This window comes from Aythya marila, assembly GCF_965140915.1.
Source record: "Aythya marila genome assembly, chromosome: 11".
NCBI classification, from domain to species: domain Eukaryota; kingdom Metazoa; phylum Chordata; class Aves; order Anseriformes; family Anatidae; genus Aythya; species Aythya marila.
The window spans coordinates 1216326-1239135 of record NC_139052.1 but is presented as its reverse complement, the minus strand read 5'-3'; the positions used below and the strand labels follow the sequence as shown (position 1 = coordinate 1239135).

The window sequence follows — 22810 nt, the reverse complement described above, 5'->3', positions numbered from 1 at the left end:
ATTATTATTTTCCTTCCTCATGATGCCACAAGAATGTTCTTGCCATACGTTGAAACAGTCTGCATATATTTTGTACAGTCACTGCCTTAGTGTCATGCCAAAGAGTAATGTTTTCATGTCAGGCAGAGATTACTTCCCTGTACTTTGGCTAAGTTTCTTATGTTATCTTTAAGCAACTATTTATTTCTGTTACTCTTAAAATAGTCAAATAGTTGACTAATGAAGACTAGCATTTTTCTGAAAGTAGAGAACCAGACACTGGAGATCAGTAATAAATTAACTGAGAAGTAGATTGTCAGTCTGTGACAAATTTTACAAGTGTCAGTATTCAAAGGTAACATGTCAATGCAGGTCCTAGATCCAGACACACTTTTTTTTTTTTTTTTTGGTTTAACAAGGACACACAGTTGCTTTAGAGACCCAGATCCTCATCTGTTTAAATTGTCACAGCTCTACAAAGATCAGTACAGTAAGAAAAACTTTGAAGAGGATAAATTGCTTGTAGTCTTTGTGTTTAATGATAATGTTTCTGCTGTTTTTTCTTGTTTGCTGCTAGAATGGGAAGAAACATATGGAGTTAATGTAGAAAGCTGATCTCTATGTCTTTAACAGCCAAAGTGTAAGTTCATATTGTATTTTCAAACATGTCAAAAATGTTATTGAGACTCGAAAGTAACCATTATCTATTTAGCAAATCAGTATATAAATAAATAAATATTACACTGAATAGTAGACAGCTCTGAAGTCGAAATACAGCTATTGCTTATGAGAACAGAACAATGTATTAACAAAAATTTATAGCAAGATGAAAAATGACTGCTTCAATTGTAATTGCAAGTGAAATGTAGATCCAAATCATGTGATATCTGAGCTGAAATTTGACTTGAGTATTCCGTCTTTTGTATAAAGTACAAGGATTGTTAAAGTCAGGAAGACTTGAGATTCATCTCCCAGGAAAGTGAGTACCCTGCAGGACTTTCATACAATGCTGGGATATTTGGTCATAAAGAGGTGTGTCATTTACAACACTCATTATTACTGTACTGTTCAAATAGAAGAAAAAAAATATTTCTTGATGAGAAATTTAGTATACCCTTGTAATGAGAACTTTATTGCATGTTTATCCAACACAGTACCTGGCCTCCTTTTTATGCTTGTGTTCATTTTTGTTACTTCACATTCCAATATTGTAGAGCAGTTAGTAATATAGGGCATCTTCTTGAAGAGAGGCAATTGATTTGTCTTTGATACACAACATATAAAATAAGTGTATTGCCATGACACTGATGAGTGCTTACTAAGACTAATGAGTGTAAATAGAAGCCATATGAAACTTCAAAGTGAATGAGAAACAAAAGATGAGCAGATTGATTTGAAGTTGTTGAATCTTTACTACACTCATGGATACTATAGGCTAGTAGTCTGTCACTGAATCAAATGCAAAAGTAATTGTATAAGTTCTATGAAAATCATTTTTCTATTCTTGTGTAAACTCAAACAAGGCAAATGTCATCCAGCTGCCAAACAGGGACTTTGTTTTTGCTGATTATTTCTTTTTATTCGCTGTTTTTACATTCAATAAAATCAAAGCAACTGTTTCTACATAATAAATTCACAGGATGAAAAGGTGTTGAGTTTAATCACTCATTTGCATACTAGGCTTTCAGACTTCATATCTGTATAAATTAAGACTTGAAACAGAGGCTCTATACTTACCTGCACATATTGCAACACCTATGTAAGCAACTGTTGTTATCAGAATGGCCAGCATTGTTCCTTTGGGTATTGCACCTTGTGGATCCTTAAAATAAAGCAGTGACCAAAACACAGTGAGTTCACGTGCTGCATTTTGATTGCATTTGCATACCAGTTAGTCCTACCACACTGCAACATGAAGATACTTTAAGAAGGTACAATTTTATCACTTACAGCTGCACCAACATCTCCTGCCCCAGCACATTGATAGCCATGAAACAGTCTGTGGTGCCATGCTCCTATCCCTGTTCATAGAGAAACATAGTCTGCAGGAGCAGAGCTAATGCTTACAGCAGCAGAAGAGTCCTAAACTCTGCATTTCCGGGTGCTCTAAACTCCCCTTACATTGCTGCAATGGCCTTTATTTTAATGTCTTAATGATAAAATAGATAAATAGTTCCTGAACTAAACATCTAGTTGCTTGAATCAGTAGAGCGGGTCCAGATGATTGTTGGATGGTCACATCCAGGCTACGAGACTATTCCATTCAACATGACATCTTTTTCTCTAGCAGTAGGTAATAGATGTGCAGGCAGCCTCTTAAAGACCTGAATACAGCTCATGTTCTCACTAACCCTTCTGTGCCTTTGTAATTGGATCAGGCTTTTGGTGTAAGCAATTGTTTAAGCAAGTGTAACACATGTCCGCATTAATGCAGTTTATGAGGTTGTCATCATGCTTGTGCAGATGACAAGATTGGACCATTTTTGGTTAATCAGTAAGAGAGCTGCATATAGTCACCCTGAACGTAATACAGTACTTTTGTGATCCGCAACTAGTAATTGTTGGTACTTGTATCTTGACAACAAACTACTCCTCACTATTTTGATGTTTAATTTAGATGTTTTAATAAGGTTGGGTTATAATGTTTATAGACTGTCTCACAATAATATCAGCTTCATTCATGCAACTGTAAGTAAAAAAAATGCAATGACCTGCGTTATACATTGTAATTTTAAAGTGGAGTTCAATACCAACCAACCTTATAATCTACTGTGTGTTTGTTTCTGGTAGGAAGCACTCTATGAATTGCCTTGTTAAGTTCCTTTGGTGATTTTTTTTTTTTTTTTTTTTTTTTTTGGTCATAGATGCCTGGAATACATTTAAGCCACAAATTTTTATACTTTTACAACAACTACACTAATTGCATGGAAAAATATGTATATAGATTTGGTGACTTGTGTGAAACACGGATGAATGACTTAACTGCATAAATAATTACTATATATTTTTAAGTGAGGTAAGGGCCTATTGAACTGAAAAATAACTTCAAAGTCATTTCAGCTCCATAAGACCTTTTGCCCTGGGATCCTGGTAACTTTAATTTATACACTTTTGGTGTGCCTCTGGTCACTGTTTCTGTAGAGTTTTATGCTGCAGTCTTAATCACTGTAATCTTAAATCTTAGAGTTAAAGCTTCTTGCTGCTTTGCAACTTTTAAAATATATTAATAATTAAACACATTTAATATGCCATTAGCATTTTGAGGCCTGCTCCAAAATCCTCTGAAGTCACTAGGAAGATGAACTCTTTCCATAAGCAGACTTTGGAGTAGCTTACTACTTAGTAGCCTACTAAGTGTGTAGTGGCTACAGAAGCATGTACACAGGTGTTTGTAACAAATTCTAAACAAAGTTTGTCAATCTTACAATTTAAATACTCAGCTTGTCTTTTGGATTTCTGTGGAGGCTGGTTAATTTAATTAGATCTAATGCATCTAAACATGCTCAGTGGGGAATCTGCAGCCTGGAGGAGCTGGTCATAGACTTTTACTTATTGCCAGACAGAAACAGCTGCAGGGAGCCAACAGGAGACCTGGTTTTCTTGGTCTGTTCAGACTCTTTCAAATAGCTTATGAAAGAAGTGCTGCTGCTTTGGGAGCTTGCCATAGATAGAGAGTACCACGTATAGCAAAAGAATTATTTTTGCTTGATAAAAGGATGGAGATTGTGTGAGGCTGATTCAGTCCCAGTGGACAGAAGTACAATGATTATTTTTTTTTTTTTTAATTAAAAATGGAATCTCATAAATGTTATTAGTGGCTCAGTTTCTATGTATTTCTCTCTGTGCTTGACTTCAAAAGGAGTCCTCTGAAAACAAAGGAGATGAGGCAGAGAGTCAGTGTAAGGGAGGGAAACAAAACCGGCTGTCAGGGTTGATAGGATCCTGGTGAACTTGTGATTGCTTTGCCAACGCAGAACTAACAGACCTTTGGTCAAATCCTTAAGGTACTAAAGACAGTGAGTCTATATGATAAAATCAAATAATATCATTTGACATGCTGGGGCAATCTAGGTGTAAGCCTGTTCTTTTCAGTGCCTTTTTTTGCATTTTATTTATGGTGTTTTTGTTGTTTGTTTTAAGTATGAGATTCCAAAGCTTGAGTTATAGATACCCTGCTGCCTACCCTGTTGCATTTTGGTTTTCTTGTAATGCTGCAAAGTATTGCATTGCCGTATATTTGCTAGAGATATTTTACAAAATGTTTCTGAGCTTTGAATTAGTTAATCTTTGTGTTTAGCTTTAAACACTCTTCACGTTAAACACATTGTGCAGAGTCGTGAAAACTAGAGGGCACTCAAAACTAAATTCTTGTCTCTAATTTACAGTTAGAGTTTAGATGCTGGAGGTAGCATCTTGTGCAACTGCTGTACTGCAAAAGGAGCGAGGACTTCACAGAACAGCCCCAGCAAGATATTTAGGCACCCTTGGACCTCCTTTCCTTTTCTCCTCAGACACCTTTCTTTTGCCACAGCTGCAAACCTGCATCTTTTCCTTTGAGCAGCCATAGTGACAAGGGATTGGGACACATTTGCTTTCATTAAATGCTCTGTTTACTCTGCCATTGCTATGACCCTGAACAGACAAAGCTGGTCTCCACTTATTCTTGTGAGTACAAACATGAGCTTGACAGGTATGTTTTTTGGGATGATGTTATAGGAAATTTTGCAAAAGAGCACCAGGAGATACACACATACTTTCTCTATGTAATGTTCTGCAAACAGGCCATTATGGCTACATTACTGCGGCTTATTGAAATATGCCTTTAAATGATACAGCAACCCAAATCTGATTGCAGTAATTTGTGTAAATACCCATAATGTATTACGATAGAAAATGTGAAATGGTATTTTTAAATAATAAAACAGGTACTTAAAAGTGAGAATTTTGCTTCCTAAAATCAGACATGATTTAAAACTGAATACAGTGCTGATTCATAATCATTTTTCTTGTTCTTTTTTTCAGCCTACAGCTAGTATTATGAAGTTAACGAAATACGTACTTTTAAATCTCCTGAGATATTGGCTCCTGCAAGAATGCCAGTGGCAGCTGGGAAAAAAATGGCAAACACCGAGAAAAATCCTTCTCCATCTCTGAAATCTGGTCCAAAGTTTTCTGCAAATATTGATGCTGCAAATATAGGTGAAAATGAAACATGTTAACGGCATTTGATTCCAGAGTTAGTTAATGAAGAAGGTGAATCATCAAGTCTTTCACATCTGGACGTTTGGGTTTGAATCTGTCTCATAAGCAAAGTGAATTTGATTTCCTCAGTCTGGTCCCCAGTACGATGTGCTTGTCTGCATCTCAAAGCCACAGAGCCATATTGAAGTGACAGGAGTGTCACTGCAGCACTTGCACTTAGCTCTGTTTAAAGGTCTGTCTGTGCTCTGCTGATACACAAATGACTCAAACTGTAGCTAACTGTGCTGTCAGATTCAGCAGCAGATAGACATACTCAAAATTAAAGATGAAAGAAAAAGCTTTGGTTGCAAGCTTATTTAAATTTGAGCCAAAGATCCTTATCCTGTGACCTTTTTCAGTGGAATCCTCAACTCAGTATGAAGCCACAAAGAATGCAAAGTTACTTTTCTGTGATAGATGAACAGTACTTGCCTTGGTAATTAAAAAAGCCTCTTGCCTTCTTTTCATTGTTAGTAGGAATGACTGTTCCAATAAAGAAGTTTGCAATGGCAATAAGGAGAACAACTAGAAGAATAACTTGAGCCTGTTAATAGAAATAAAAAGATATGAACTTAGAACTTTACAAGTAGTTCTAAGTTTACATCACAGCGGAATATGAAAATAAGGGTCCAATTACAGACCTGATTTCTACACTCTGAAGTATTTCAAATTTTAACTTTTTTTTTCTTTTTTTTTTTTTTTTGAGGGTGAAGGAATAACAGATATCACCAGAGATTAAGGAATGGCTAGCAAATAGAGCTCAACTGCTGATCAGAGCTTGAGAGATTACAGTGATAAAACCATATATTGTTTTAACTACTGTTTATTCTGTCAAACTGCATCAAAAATAAGGGTAAAAGAAGCACTTACCCAAGGCTATAAATGATGCCATGAATTATAAAGCTGTCTGTGAAACATAAACTTCCTTTTCCTTCCTAATTGAATGTTCAAGGAAGAGCACAGAGTAATAGTGCTTTCAATGAATGTAATGGTTAAACTGTTATTGCTTTTAGAAAGGCTAAGCATAAACTGAAGCTGAGTGCTTTTGAAAATCCCACCTGTTGTATAGCATCCCTCATGCACAAACCCTCTAGAGTGCAGTACTCTAATATACTGCTTGCTTGTATGTTCTTTTAAAACTTTACCTTTGCTTCCCATTCCATACCAGCAACAGAGATGCCAAGAAGACATACAACAGTTATGGTACCTATGATTCTGATGTCGTTGGACTCATCTACCATTATTGTATCACTCTCCTGGAAACAGTAAAAAAAAAAAAAAAAAAATGTTGTTAGGACCAGTCCTTATTGGCCCAGCTGGTGGGATGAGGTAATATGGTGAAATAGAAAGGAATGAGTTGTCATAGTTCAATCAGTTTCAATGTTTTGTGAGACCAAATGTTTGTATTTCATGGTCCAGCTGGCTCTTCATAGCTGGGATTATTTGGCTGTTTAATTAGGTGTCTACCCCCTTTTCTGATGCTTGAGGCTCTTGTTGAGAAATGTATGACATATTCATAAAGCAGAAATAATGGAAAAGCACTACATGGCATGGCTAGAAAGACCAGCATCTTTCCTGCTAAAGTTGTCCCTAAGCCACAGCTGAAAAGTGTCACCATTAAAACAAATATGTATATATAAAAGGTGCCAATTTAACAATATATATGAAACATTTACATTTACCTTAAGAAGCTCTACAACTGTTTCAGCAAATCCAACCACATACATAGCAACTGCCACAGCATTTGCAAAAGCAAAGATAAGTCCTATAGATCCACCAAACTCTGGACCTAGACTTCTTGAGATAAGATAGTATGCTCCACCTGCAGACAGAAATTACTGTTATTTCAGCACAACTAAATACTCAGATTTTGCTCACTTTTTCTCACGTATATCACAGGAATCTCTACTTTAAGCCTAACAAACATAATAAAGATTTGCCTATATTAATATATTAACTGAAAACCAAGGAATGTGCTTTGTAGTGGTTCTGACTTCTGACTCTTCTGAATGCCTTTCTACTGCAAGAATCCTTTTAGTACATACTAGTATGCAAAAGCGAACCTTCAAACAATTTTTCATGAGCCATAATGCAGTAACACAGAGCAGAGAAAACCTCACCTCTAGGCAGGTTCTGCTTTACTTGGATCCATGAAGCATGAAAAATCATATACTGTGACACAATTTTTAAAGCTCCCAAAGAGTGATGCAATGAGTCATTAATCTTTTTTTTTTTTTCATATCACCATAAATGGAGCTTATTACTCTGTCAGTTAATTATTTCAGCTCATCTCACTTAATATTTATTGTCAGAAAACGTTGAAGATTACATATGTTTTAATTTGCTGTTTGTTCTATTAAGAGAGATCACCCCAAATATATTTATTTATTCTTATTTTGCTTATAACACAGTTATCTCAATTCCCGCTTTTTTCTAGTTCAAGTCTGAAGATTTTTGTACTTTTCATGAGATGATATTCACTTACCTCCTCTTACTACTCCATTAGTGCAAATGGCAGACATGGAGATACCTGTTAATGTTGTTACTACTACACTCAGAGCAATAACTATGATTCCAAGACCTGAAAGATTTGAAAAAGAAAGTATATACAAGTGTATTCAAATACCTTTTCTGCTTAAATGATGCAGTAAGAACTTGCTGTTTTCCTCAGATGCAGCTCAGTTACAACTTTTAAAGGATCTGAAATGTACTAAAACTTTGTATCATAAAATACCTGATATGCATTTTACTTTTCCAGTGAAAATATGTGCTCATCTTTGAAGAAGTAGCTGAAATGTAAGGAGTATTATAAAGAATTATACAAGAAAGTATTAAATTGAAGACACCGCTGATCTGCATCAGTATTCACAATAAGAGGAAGAGTGCTTCGTGTTCAGTTTGTCCAAGGACGTCCAACCTGTAAGGCTCTGAACATTAAAGACCTGCTGCAAGGTAAGAATGGAAAAATTCCATGAAAATTCAGATGCCGTTTCTCACTCAGCATTAGGCAGGAACATCTGAAATGTACTTCACAGACTGAACTGAAATCTGGAATTGATGAAAAATGACAATTCAAATATGCCATAGATGGTGATTAGAGTTGGCTAGAGTTGTTACCTTCTGGTTTCTGCTGATGTACTATTTGTTTTATCGTCCTGCTGGTTTGCATCGTATGAAAATAATACATAAAGATCTTTCAGGGCTTGAAAGCATTAGTAACCCTAAAGATTTTACCTCCACGGACAAACCCATTAGTTGCTATTGCAGAAGTTGACAACCCAGTAATTGAGGTTACCATCGTGGCGAGAAGAATTATGATTACTCCAAGACCTGTCAGTAATAAGAAGATAAAATATTTTACTTATGTTCCACAATTCCTACATATTATTCTTTCTTTAAATGGAATTTACAGGCCAGAATCAGAGCAATAAACTGAAAGATGGTTTGTTGACCACTTGGAATGTTTCCAAGGAGTCCATGTCGCAGTATTAAATTATTCCCATCAGTCTTCAAGCGACGATGCTTTTTGATAGGAGTACCCTAGCCAAAATCTCTCTTATGATTGTCAAAGGTTTTCTCCATTAGCTGAATGAAGCAAGCAAGCGTTTCTTATATCAGCCTTTAATATACATCCCGACTGTTTAACAAAAGAGATTAACCAGAGCTCATTTAAGAATTCTTCTGTCTTTCATCAGTTAAATACTGAGTTGGATAGTGACTGTATAGTTTCACAGTTATATAATATATATAGTTATATATAGTTTCACCAGGACAAAGAATCTATCAAGGAGAGAAACAAGATCTGAATGTGATCCTTCTATATCCTTGCTTGCCAGGCTGTCCAGTGCAATGCTTCCCCACTTTCTCCTAATCTCCTTCTACCCTGCAAAAAGTAGTTTTAATTTAACACAAAATCAACATTTAAAAATGGAAATGTTATTTTTTAGATGCTGTGTACTTTGACAAGTAACCAGTGGTGGGTAATCTTAGATAACTTAGCATCCTTTTTTAGCTGATATAAAAAACAAACGAACGATCAAAAAAAAAAAAAAACAAAAAAAAAAAAAAACATTAAATGTAAGCAAACATCTGAAGATCAGTATTAGTGATAGGTGAACTCAGTTTCAGTAAGTCTGATTTTGGAGTATGTTTCCAATCATGGGCTCTAAAGTCAAGTTTCTGTTAACTTTGTGAAACTGTGCAAGAAACTGTGTAAGTAAAAGGCACCTAGTATGATTTAGAATCATAGAAACATTGGCTGGAAGTGATTTCTGAAGGTGTGTATCTTAGCCTCTCAGTCATATCTGAGCTATCACCAGAACAGCAGTAAATCTGTGATGGCCTTGGCTAGTTGGGTCTTGAAAACCTGCATTAGCAAAGATCTCTCAGCCTCCTTGGGTTACATGTTTGAGTGGTAGACTACCCTCCCAGTGAAAAAGTTTCTTTGTGTCCTGTTGGGATCTCCTGAGACACAATTGTGGCCATTGCTTATATTTTCTGGTATTACGAATAAAAGTTTGGCCCTGTAGTTCAAGAAAACTTCCTTGTTTCAAGTCATTTGATGAAATACAACATTTAATCTCAGTTTTATTGCTTCTATTCCTATTTCTGTCTTTGAGAGAAAAAAGCAAAACAACAACAACAGCAACATAGTTTGGTACAAAAACATGGAATCAGTTCTTACTTGTATCTGAATTTGCTAGTGCTTATGCAGTAGCTCTCTTGTTTCTGTAAGGTACAAGGGCCTTCAATGTGGAACTGAAGATTATACATTGCCTGTAACAATATTTATTGACCAAGGCTCCTCCAAATTGAAACTTGTATTCAACAACTGACATCCAACTAGAACTACAAACATACTGATCTATCTGCTGTATTTTTACCCCCTAGCTTCCAGATCAGAGCCCTGACTTCAGTTCATACTGGAGGGCTATAGGCATCCAGCCTCTGAATAAATGTTCTTTGCTGCTTGAATTAGAACCATGTTATCACAATCCTTTAAGAACAACATAATGCAAGAGATATAAATGATATATAATGTAGCATAGGATATTTAAAGTGATTTGAGCCTATAATAAATAATGTTTATCCTTTTAATTTCTGAACTCTTTCCATAACAAGTCATGTATTTATTTTGTACATGGTCTGCATAAAACAAAAGTAAAAGTATAAATGGTCATTCTTTCTGGTTAGCTACGATTACATGCTGCATAGAAGGGCCTTGTTGAACTCTAAATTTTATGCCCCAAAAGTGGCTGAATATGGCTTTTAATCAGCTGTTAATTCTTAACTTGAACGTCAGACACATTATTCTTAAACCTGTTTTAAAATTATTTGTCAAGTACACATGTATCCTGAGGAGTATTTTTCTGGAATTCTCTATTAGATTTCACAAGTCATATTGTAAATATGTATATGCTAAGTAGGGTCAGATATTATGCTAATTTGATGAGTAATATCTGCTAGGGGAGGCCTTAATGTTATTTAAAAACAACAACAACAACAAGCATTTAAGAAGAAAAACGCATAAAGTAAATCAAGTAATCCAACCAAAACATGGTAATATATAACCTAGGATAACATAATTGTAATATATGGGGCCAAATTTTCAGTTAACATAAACTTGGTGTTTTTCCCTGCCATCGATTAACCACTCCATGTATAGGTACAAATACTGACTTTGGAGAGAGTCCCCAAATGTTAGGTCGAAATGCCAGACTGGTTTTGGACCTCAAACCTTATCAAAACCAGCCTGTCCTTTTTATCCAGGTTGTTGATAAACACTGTACCTTGTTTTTTTTTTATTCTCTCAGAGTTTTTGCCCAAGACAGCAGGATTTGGAAATATATATATATATATTTTTTCTCTCTTTGGCCCTCTAATGATGGGAATATAAATGGTGTGCAAATGGTGGTTTAACTCATTTGATTTCCACATTAGTAGCAGTACCACGTGAAATCCCAAAGCTTTCATGATGATGAACTTCCATCACTGTTCTCTTTAGGCAACTTGACTAGAGACTTAAACTCATTGCTTACAAGACATCAGAAAATACATTGAGAAATCATTGAAATGGAATTAGATGTCTCATTTTCAGAAGAAAGGCTAACCTCCTTACATAAGACATGCAATTTTAAAAAGCAATAGCAAAGCAATAAAGCCTAAGAAAGAAGGATCTGCTTATCAATGAATTAAAATGGTAAAATCAAATGTGAAAGCAGAAGGGTTGTTACTGATCTTGGTGCAAATTAATGCTAAAATCTGATTAAAATTTAGATTGAAACCTAGGCATATGGCTGCTAAGAAAGTTGTTCTAAAATGAATTACTCTTGCCTATGGCTATTCTCACACCTCAAAACAAAGTAATACTTCTTGATGATCTCAATAAGTTACTAAACTGCCCTTAAAAACTAATTTTGCATGAAACCCTAGAGCAAAGCCTTGGCAATATTAAGATGCAGAATTTTCATGGCAAGGCATATACAGTGCCCTGGGCTGTACACTCTTATTTGGTATGCATCATAAAGTCAGCAAGCACCCCTTTGTCAGGCACAGTGCTAGAGCCATGCATAGAGCGCTGCAAAAGTAGCTAAAGTTCTTCCGCTTAGTTCTGGAACATTTATTGTTTGGTGGTGTTTTGTGTTTGTTTTTTTTTTTTTTTTCCTACCTGTGCCTGTAATTTTGTGGCTGATTTTTTTTTTTTCTTATTATTAATGAGCATTTTATTTGTATCTGTTTTTTTAAAGCTCAGTCTTGCTCAAGAAGAACTTCTGTGAAGTTACTGTATTTTGCTGGAAATTACACTTCAGCCATGCAAAATTTTGGAGATGTTTCTATTCAGTGTTTCATTTCAGCCATTAACAAGGCTGTGAATTATGTTGATATTCAGTCTGAATTTGGGCACTGAGTTTTATCCAAGATGGGGAGAGTAGAGGCCCAGAGATCAGAGTTTGGACTCCAGCTCATGTCAACCTAGTATTTCTGTTCTGTGAGAATACAAAGGGAAATATTTGTCAACAACCTTTTGAATTGCTGCTTTTCGTGATGTCTGGGTGCCAGTTAAAGCTTATGGACCCATTTTACTTATGAACATGTAATACAGTGACACTGCCGTTGCAGTTCACATTTCTGTTTCTCTACAGCAGCAGCAAAAAAAAATGAAGTTGTACCACACAACAGCTACTGATATGTTGCACGTTCCTGAGGTGCTTCTAGCTGCTAGGGGTCCATGTAGTGTGAGCCTTGGTTTCACTGAATGCTTAACAACATGCTGCATGGAGCCTGGGGGGCCCAGCCTCCCAGGGACTGGGATTTAAGAATTGGATTAATGAAAATACACAGTGAAGAGGCAAAAATACAATACACTATGAAGTGTGCTTACTTATATGAAAGCTGTAGCAGAGTTTTAATAACTTAGTGTTTCATTGTACACTAGTATGTAGTGCTTTGCTATAGTTAAAATTGTGATGAAATGACACCTCCTTCCAGTTCTGTTTTCATCTTTGCAGAGAAGTGTGAAGAAGTGTTGTTTTTAATATGCAGAAGACAAGGTTTGGGATTCACAGATAAGCAAAGTGCAAACTCTTAAAGGTTAACTCTCTACACACATATTAGAAATTGGCCCAAGTCACAGAGTTTACATCTGTTACAGGATCTAAATACAAATTTTACCAAAGCTCAGAAATACTCAAATGTGATGATCATATGCACAGTTAACAGATCTGTGCCTCTAAGCAGTAATTTGGCTGGAAGTCTGGAAAATTCCAATAGTTTGGAGGATTAACATATTTTACCTTGGCAAGCATTTGAAAACATGATTAAGTGCAACATGCAAATGCACATCTCAGATTATATATTAATTGTGATTGTGTATAGTTTATCCTCTTTATCCCTTTCACTGTTGAAAATGGTATTAAATACGATACATACCAATTCCTGCTTGACCTACAATCCAGGAAAGTCGAATAAAAAGCATCACACCCCAGATATTGAGCATACATCTTACCTAGGTTTTAAACAAACAATTCTGCATTAGTGTAACACTGAAAATAGTGTTAATCAGAAGCATGATAGTGTGCTTTGTGGGATTCTTGAAAGCACCCCAAACATCCCTCAAGTCCATCTCCCTCTCTTACTTCTTAACAAAGCTTAGTATTGCAGAACTAATCTTAAATTTTATTCTCCTCTTTTTTTTTTTTTTGAAATGTAGAAAGTTTCTCACCAGCACACCCTTCACCCATCCAAACTTGACAAGTCCTGTTTTGTTTTCTTCTTCCTTGCTAGCTGTTGTCTCATCTCCAGCAGTGCTTTCTCCATTAGCCACTCTTTCCACTGAGCTGGTGCTCACGGCTATGTTCTGAAGGATCACACAGAAAACAAACACATTGTTGTATCAAGCAGAGGACACCTGGTTGTATGAGAGGGACATGGAAGAAGGAATTCCAAAGAAGATCAAGTTTTACTGTTTCTAGTGCAATACTCTTCTGACACCAAGCATCAACAGGTGGGCTTGCTAGCAGCAAGAAAAAATGAAAGAATTAAAGAATCACTTAAACAGAGTAAATACATTGTTATCTGATACTTTTCTTTTTTTATTTTTAGCCCAAGCTGTATTCAACATATATGTTGTGTTGATATGTTAGTAGAGCACCTAAAGTAATGAGGGCCTCATGATTGGCCTCTATATGCTGCTGCAACAATTTACGAATCATCATAATTATAGAGAGAGAATTGCTTACTGGTGAAGAGACCTAGTTGAGTGCAGCATGGCAAATAAGTTATGTGACGAACTCTGGTATTTTTCATTGGCTAATGTACAAACGTAATTCCAACAGCAAATATTCTTGAGACACTGGCATATTCTTGAAAGCAGTCAGAAAAATACTTGTGAAATGCAATAAATAATGCAGTAAATTAATAACCCTTTCTGTGGTTTATTCAGCTCTAGCTTAACTGTAGTAGATAAGATTAAGAATTGGCATACTTGTTATGTAATTATAATAAATAGCCCAGAATTTTGGATCATTCCCATCCAGTTTACAGACTTGTATCTGTATTTTATCTCTTCAGTTCAGTTTAGCACCACAATATGTTTCCTGTGGTTTTAATGGGAATTAATCACAGTGCTGAGGTTTACACGTGCTGTCATTGCTGGTTTGTTTCTTTTAATTTTTTTATACAAAGTTCTGACTGATTTTGCGCTGAGTTGGAATTTGGTTAACTGTTGCCAAGTGTTGTCTGGGTCCTGTGCAAAATGACTCAGGAAGGGGTATGTACATTATCTTAGCCAGGCAGAGGGTCAGGAGTGTGTGTCCCTTCTGGAGAGAAATCAGATGTTTAGGGTTTGGAGGAGGGTGAAGAGGTTTCCACATTAACTAAACAAGTCAAGGAGGGAAAACATCTGTGATTCTGTAAAACATATGAGGTTTCTAGATACTGCTTAAGCTTCAAATCTCTTTCTGTTTTTTGTCCACATACTCAGAAAATAGAATACAATATCGGCATAACAACTAATTGTATATGATATTTATGATAATGTTTGATCTCCCTTCTCATGGAAGGGGTCTCTAGCTCCTGTGATGTAAAATTTTAGAATGCCTTTGACACAATAAATTTAGGATTGTGTTCACAATTGAAATAAGTGACTGGATAATGCATTTTGGCATAACTTCAAGTTGGTGCCTGTGATGGGAATACAAAAGCTATTGAAAACCTGTGACTTTGAGCTCCTGAAATGCTTAGATATGTTTAACAATTCTCACCCGAAAATAATAATGGCTCTGTTTGTTCTAAACAGAAAACGATTAAAGTGAGTTAAGGAAGATTATCAGAATACTGTTTTGTTTTTTTTTTTTGCTTATTTGCATGTACAGTGGTTAGAGCTTCAAAGGCAAAAAATTAAAGGGTTCAGTGTTTGTACTTGAAACAAGTTGTTTCATTAATACTTTGAATTAATTTGTGCTATCACATGTCATTATTGTAAATTATGGTCTTAAACCTTCCATAAATGCATTTTAAATGCATTTTAAATTGGTGTGCTCTAGTCAATGATTTGTTATTTACCAAGTAGCTGTACCTGCGCTACTCATGCATTAAGGATGTGGAGTAAAAGTGACAGAATAGTTTAAAAAGCTACCAAAATCAGAATTTAACCCCTTTAAAAATTTTATTAAATTTTAAAATTTTATTTAAAATAAAATAAAAATTTCCTCTCTTTTTTCAGAAGTCTAGCCTTCATCTCTCCTGGAGATAAAGATGATGAGGTCATCAAGTCTTCATAACAAATGTGTTGAATAGCCAAGAGGAAGAAAGGTTAAATGATTTCTTATGTAAGGTAAATATTAAGCCCAAGTAATTATCACCAGCTATAAGCTGTGAAATAGCACTTAAACTATTTCTTAGGGATTTAATTGGTGTTTTGTGGCTTAATGTGTGCAAAGCGTGACACATCTTGCTAAAAGATGACACACATTTGACTCCAGCAGCATGGGAACTGGATATTTGAAGTTCCTTTCAGCCTGGCTTACATTCTGACATTTGAAAAAATGCATATTAAAAATGTATTAAATATTAATACTTATCTTCTGATGTTAAGCCAGCATCAAAGCACAGTGGGAAAACTTATGTGATGTTTAGAAATCTGAAGACAAATATATGTCATTTCTTATCAGAATCTGGCACTGGGCTTTGAAAAGGCAGTTGTCTTCAGCAATTTGAGTTACAAAAAATCTGTGGAGGGAGGGGATTGCCTTGGGTTATAGTGTGGTAAATCCAGATTTTAGTGTTTAAAAAAAAGGAATAAAGCATCTTCTTCAGATTTGTATCCTGGGATATAAGACTATCCCCCTCACACACACATACTGGGGCATTACATCCCTAACTTAAGGGTGGCTAGAGAGCCTGCTGCACATGGGTTCTGCTGCACATACTGCTTTCACCTGCAGATAGGAGCTCAGCTTTTTCATACTATCTTAATGCCTTCTCTACTAATCTACTACTTGCTGTTCTCGCATTTGTTTATTCTTTGGAATGTCTAAATTGCATTTGATTGCATCTTTCAGTGGTGCTTTTCAACTCCTAGCACATGTCAGAAAATCGGGTTTTATGGAATCTGTCTGGAAATTTAAGGCAGGACTGTATGAAAGACCACAAAGCACTTGGATATGCAAAAGCTAGGGTGGTACTTCTAGATAGTACCTACTAGTTCTGGCACGGTTTTCAGAAGCTGAGACAGTATGTTAATATCCCTATACTTTTTAGCCTGGCAGCTGCTGAATTTATTCTAACTTGGGAACTATCCTGTTCAGAACTAGCTTGAAAACATAGTGAAGGTGTGTAGATAGAAGTAATTAGTCCAAGGTCACAGAGTAAGTCCAGGGGACAGCCAGGAGTGGACTCCAGCCATGCTAATGAGTGCTGTGGGCAGTGGTTCCCAGATCAGGGCCACAACACATGTAAGGGCACAGCAGGTTGCCAGCATAACAAAAATCCCATTACCTCTGACATTCCCTTTTATAGTTTGAGAGGCACAAGATTATCCTTCTGTAAGCTGGATATTTAAAAAAAAAAAAAAAAAGGTAAGGAAACAACTGAGCGAGACCATGCTCTTTTCTCTTCCCTAAAAGTCAGCAATTTTCCCTTCATTGTATTCTGGGATGGAAGTTGATGCCTTTTTAGTCTTCACTAAGTCTTAACAAATCTCAAGCAATTTATCTAATTGTGTTTAAAACAAACAAATCAATCTTCTTGACCAAATGAGATATGCAACAGAGAAAAAAAAAAAAAAAAAAAAAAGGTAATGGTCAAAACTGAAAATTCCTTAATATGCTAATGTTTAGTATATGTTCATTTAGCATTATGTTCAAAGCCAAAATACACTATTTTTCATCTCTCTGACCACCATCAATGTAAATTATTTCTATAATAGGAATTTTCTTTGGAACATGGAAATATGTTTAGTCCCTTGAGTAGCAGCTGAAAAGGAGTAGTGCTACCAAATTCATATTCTCCCCTTTTCACATCTACTTTGCAGTCATATAAAGAATTACTCGGGTAACCTGCTTCTCTTTTCTATGTTAACCATTTTAAGCAGGTATGTGGAGACCTTCATTTAAAGTTTAAAGTTATAATATAAATTTAAGTCAGGCCCAAACTAGGAAGATGTTCTGATCAGATATTAAAGAATCAGGTCTTAATTTTCCTAATGGCTTTTTTTTTTTTTTTTTTTTTTTGCTTGATTTAATTACTTTCTATTGATCCTTCTTAGGACAGGTGAATCTACAGAGAACTGGAGTTTGAACAATATCTTGAACAAAAATCAGATGTTAGTCTGATCCTCAGAATTATGTAAAACAGTGCAATGGCAATGACAGTGTGTTTTCTCTATTTTTGTTTGTTTGTTTGTTTGTTTTTCCTGCACTTAACACTTTCAGTCTGAATTTGAATACAAAGGTGATCTCTCTCTTTCCAGCCCTGCCTCACAAGTGTACAAAACAAACTCAAAAAAGGATTGATTTTAGTTCAGTAAGTGGGTGTACCCTGTGTCTCTCCTTTGCTTTTTATGGAGAACTATGTTTATTATGGAGAACTTATTATTGTGGATAAGGTGAAAGAGGCTATAACTTTACCAAAGTCAGTTCAGTACCGTATTATTCCAGTAATGTTTTGCAGTAGGTTTTTTAATAGTTTAATTGTTTCAAACTGCTTAATCTAGTTGTTTTTATCATCCAAAAGTTTTCATTGCATTTTTCCACATTATTTTGCATTATTATTTTGCATGGAGATCGTTCCTCCACATACAAAAGTCGAGCATTAAAAGGTCTATAAATAGGTGAATTTTGCTGAGGCAGTAACACACAAGTTAGTGAAAATCTGATATTTGACACTTAAGGTTGTTAGCTTACCAAATTAGTTGCAGTGGAAGTTTTAAATGTGCAAACCATAAAGATTATACCTGACCAATGTGTTTTCTTTGGGTATATAGCTATAGAGGGTGACAAAAGTGAGGTTTATCACACTAAATGGCATGTTTTTGGTATTCCATTATTCATTTACTGTAGTGTCTATGTGGAAGAAATAGTACAAACAGGAAGAGTCCTCTAAGGGGGAGGTTCTTTTTTTCCCCATTAAATCCATTGGGCATATGTATCAGCAATAAACTCCTGTATTGTAGAACCACTCAGAAGGGGAGAGAAGAAACTGAGCCCTAGAAAATTCTTCAAAGACAAATTAGGTAGTTGTTTTTCTGTTCAATAATTTTCTCTGTAAGTGTGTTTTGTAAGTGTATTTTACATGGATATGAGAAAAGTCTAAACAGCTCTTCTGCATGATATATTAGAAGGAATTCAGCCAACTTATTCTTCCATAAATACTTTATGCATGGTCATTCAAAAGACTCTTCAGATTCTTTCCAAACTCATTGTTATAATGAGCATGAAGGACTAAATTAATTCACTGAATCAATACCTGGAAATTGTTGTCTCCTGTCCCTCTTCAGGGCAAACACTTTCAACCCCAACACTCTTGTTCTGGATTCTTTCTTGCTATTTGAATGGTTTGTTACTGCAATAAACAGGTAGTGCTTTGATTTCTGATTATTTGAAATTGCTTTTATTGCACGCAATACTTTTTATAATAGCTATCGATATATAGATATATTTTAATGAATACAGCAGGAATCTGTGAAACTTAGTTTTTAATTGATGTTAAATTTAAATTTGGAATAAATGTGTTTTGTGTAATTTGGTTAAATTATGAGTTGATATTCATCATCTACCATCCTAACTCCTAAATGAAACAGAAGAAATTCAGTAGTTTTATACTTCTAGGTAAGATTAAGCTATGATGTTCTGATAATCAAGTACATTACTATCATCTTTTAATGAAAATCTTTGCTTTGAGCAGGATACAGGGCAGAAAACATACTGTAGCTACTGAAGAAAATATGGAAAGTGATTAGTTGTACTTTCTCTCTTGGGCAAGGTCCATGAATTTAAGGACTTTCTCATATTAATAAACAGAATTAACAGCCTGGAAATGGAACAGAGAAAAATTGTATCTTTCCTTTCCACTTACCTTTGCAAGTTGTTCATGAATTTCTAATAAGCTTGGTCTGTTGAGCTTATTCCCACTGACACTGCCGGTGTTTCTATAATAATCAATTTTAGGAACTGGATCCATTGTGTTATGGCCAAAAGTTTGTAGATAATACATTTTATTGTGAGTATCATAGGGATGTAAACTAGCTTCTGTTTTTTCCCCTCTTTGAAGGAAGTTGTCATATAATTCTCTTTTTCCTGGTCTGTAACTGATTCTCAGTTTGTTGTGTGCTTCGTCAGTAAAAGATGTTTCTTCATAATGTGGTGGGTCGGAGCCCACATCCTCTTGGGATGCTTCGTTGTTGTCACGACTTTCATTAATTATGTTAACTTGAAACCGATTAGCATTTGTATCCAAGAATACATTTGGAGAATTATTAATTGACATCTTCAGGGATGATACAGTCTTAAGTCACTGATCCTTTTGGTCTTCTGGGGCTGCAGCTAGTGCTACTGTAGCTACAGCAAAGGTTCTAGTGCTGTTGCATATGAAGTCTTTGCTCCTAAAGTAATGAAGTTCTAAGAAATATTTCTTGAACTCCCTAAGCAGTCTTCCTAAATTTGTCTTCTATGGCTCTGCCATAAAATAATAACAATAAAAAAGAAATAATAGTAATAATAATAAAAAAAAATGTTAACTTGCACAGTTAGATACATTTTCGGACAATAGCTCCCCACTCCCTGCCCTGCCAAATATCTGTGAGACAGTCATCCTATGACATGTTGAATAACAAGTAATTAAGCGAAAGACTGAGTTTGTGAGGATTTTTCTGTCTAAATAAAATGGGCTATGGATCAGATTTTAAGTACCTACAACTGTATTTCAAATATGATATTTCTCTTAATAACTCTACATTTAAATGAAGCCAATGAAGGTGTGGGTAATATGAGGGATGCACAGGACTCCATGACATCCATTTACTGTTTATGTTCCACTTAAGTACTAAGTTATCTTGTATATTTCTACCCTAGCCTAGAAGTAAATTGTCCTGAAAAGCTTGAATGAAATACATGTTTTGAAATTAATTGCAAAAGTTAGCCTTCAAGTTTTCAATAGTTCCAGGACAGTGACAGTTTATGAGCAGGCAATTAATGTATAGCAAAACATTACTGTTTTATGTAAATAAAATTAATGTCATATAAAGGAATAAATCAACAACGGAACATATCCAAAAATAACATTGGGTTTTCTAAACTAAATGGATGAAATAAAAGTCTATGGTGAAGTATTAATTATTGAGAAATATCAGTAGTCATAGGCATTGAAAGCTTCCTAGAATTTTACACTGTTTGAGACTTTACTCTTGAATCACCCTTTAAGACAATGTGAATGAAGCTGTAGCAAGTCATAAAATCATGCATATTGGATGGCAGCTTAGGAGTTTATCTAGTCCAACCTCCTGCTCAAAGCAGATTGAACACTGAATACAAATCAGGTTGCTTAGGACTTTCATCAGTCAGGTCTCTCAGTTCTGTCCTCCAAGGACAGATTCCACAACCTGTCATGGCAGATATTCTAATATTTATTTGTCCTTGCAGTGATTTTTTTCATGTATACCCAGTTAGAATCATCCACCTGTTGCTTCATGGCCATCATCTCTCACCTCAGTAAAGAGCCTGGGTCTTTCCAGGTGTAATCTGATGGGTGCTGAACAGAGGGTAATGATCACTTTGGTCTACTAGTTATGGTCCTGTTAATATTGCCCAGGACACTGCTTTCATTGCTCCCAGAGCATGTTGCTGACTCCTCTGTAGTGTATGGCTCAGCAGGTCCCTTCCAGGAGAGCTGCTGCCTGCCAGTGAGGCCCCATCCTGTATGTTGCAGGAGGTTGGTCTGTCCCAGGTGCAGGATTCACATTTGTCCTTGTCGAATGTCATGAAATTCCTGTGAGCCTGTTTTTCTAGCTCATCTAGGTCACTCTGAATGGCAGCCCATAACATATGATAGAAGTACTATCTGCTTCCCACCTCCACTTTTCCACACAGATCCCTCAAAAAACAAACAAGCAAATAAAAACCCCAGGAATGAAAGGGGTACTTAAATATAGGGCTTAAATATAGGCCTTTGAAGGGTTAAGTATCTCTGCAGCAACTTGTGGGATGGCCTACATGGCCCTGGAATGGCATGCATCCCATTTTGAGATATTGAAATGATATTGGAAACAATGGCAATGCATATGTCTAGTAAAATTCTTCTGAGGAAATACAGAGGTGTAACTTTATAGACCTGTATAATTCAATAGGAGTCCAGGTCTGCTGAAATGGACTAAAACTGACTAAAAGCATGCTTAGACAGACATTGAAAATTTGCAAGTGTACATAATAGCAGAAAGTTTTAGAAGCAAAATATATCTATGTAAAGGAATATGTGAACTGAAAATCAGGGTTATAAGCCTATTAGAAGAATTTTCTTTAAATATTGTGCTTTCAGCAAGATCTTGGACTAGATGACCTCAAGAGATTTCTTCCAATCTATGATTTTGTAAAATACATTTGGCACTAGCACTGAAAGATAAAATACTGCATCAATATTTACAACTTGGCAAGGTACATTTTGTCTAAAAAACACATATCAAAACTATAATTTGAAGAGCTGATAATCAGATGTCCTCCAGCTTTAGTATGAGATATAGCTAAGGCATATTTCCTCCCTTCTTCCATCAGCTATAGACGATAGTCTGCTGTAACCTGATAAATGATAACCCCTTCATATTTATGTTGGTTTTCCTATTTAACGCTTTATAAAACCCACAGCAATGTTACATTAATTTAAGTTCTGTTACTTCTGCTGCTTTTGGATGATCTGTATTATTATTGTTATCATTATTATACATTTCTCATCACAGTGTTCTGCTTCCTTCAGCTTTTTAAAATTGTAAGGAAGTGTTTCATCTTCAGGCATGAAGGAGCAAAACCAAATCTTTTGTCACCTGTAATTTCAGTGTCCTATTTCCTTAATAGTATTGCTTGGCTAGGAAAAGAAAAGTCTCTTACCTTTCTGCTGTTCTTGAAAACAATACTTTTTTTTTTCTCTTGTTTTTTTTCTCTTTTTTTTTTCACAGTTCATTTCCAGGAGTGTCTCGACTGTTATTTACCATAAATTTTGCATTTAGCATTCTATCATTACACATAAATTATCAAATTTACCTTATTCAAGATAATTTAACTTACCACTCAGTCCTGTGTTTTTAGAGAAGGACAGTCTTCCTCTTTTATTCATGCATGTAATCTCTCTTTGAGGCATTACAGACTCTGCCTTATTGGCCAGATTTTTCTCCTGCTTAACATATTAAGTAAACTGTCCAATCCCTCACTTTCAAAACGTTTCTGGATGGTGATTTAGAGAAGCATTCTAGCTTGTTAACTATTAACCAGCAAATGTAGCTATCCATTTCAATTACAGGGTTTATGGTATTGCAAAATTTCCAAGGAGGCCCCAAAATACTTTTGTTATCTCCATTTCCCTCCCAGCTATGTATGATTCTCTGCACAGA

The 22810-nt window shown here is 35.5% G+C and overlaps 1 protein-coding gene across 4 annotated transcripts in view; it reads right to left on the bottom strand.

Annotated features, from left to right (window-relative positions):
* Positions 1-22581, bottom strand: part of SLC12A1 (solute carrier family 12 member 1) — a 52866-nt gene extending 30285 nt beyond the window's left edge. The window contains exons 1-11 of one of the 4 annotated variants that reach the window (XM_082769338.1): positions 22488-22581; positions 19294-19892; positions 13442-13576; positions 13150-13225; positions 8455-8550; positions 7706-7801; positions 6903-7042; positions 6366-6476; positions 5653-5764; positions 5039-5166; positions 1717-1801 (exon numbers count right to left, since the gene is read on the bottom strand). In XM_082769338.1, the coding sequence (XP_082625464.1) occupies positions 1717-1801; positions 5039-5166; positions 5653-5764; positions 6366-6476; positions 6903-7042; positions 7706-7801; positions 8455-8550; positions 13150-13225; positions 13442-13576; positions 19294-19704 (1390 nt within the window). In that variant the 5' untranslated portion in view covers positions 19705-19892; positions 22488-22581. The other 3 variants (XM_082769337.1, XM_082769340.1, XM_082769339.1) reach the window with 3 other exon arrangements.
* Positions 22582-22810: the final 229 nt, after the last annotated feature.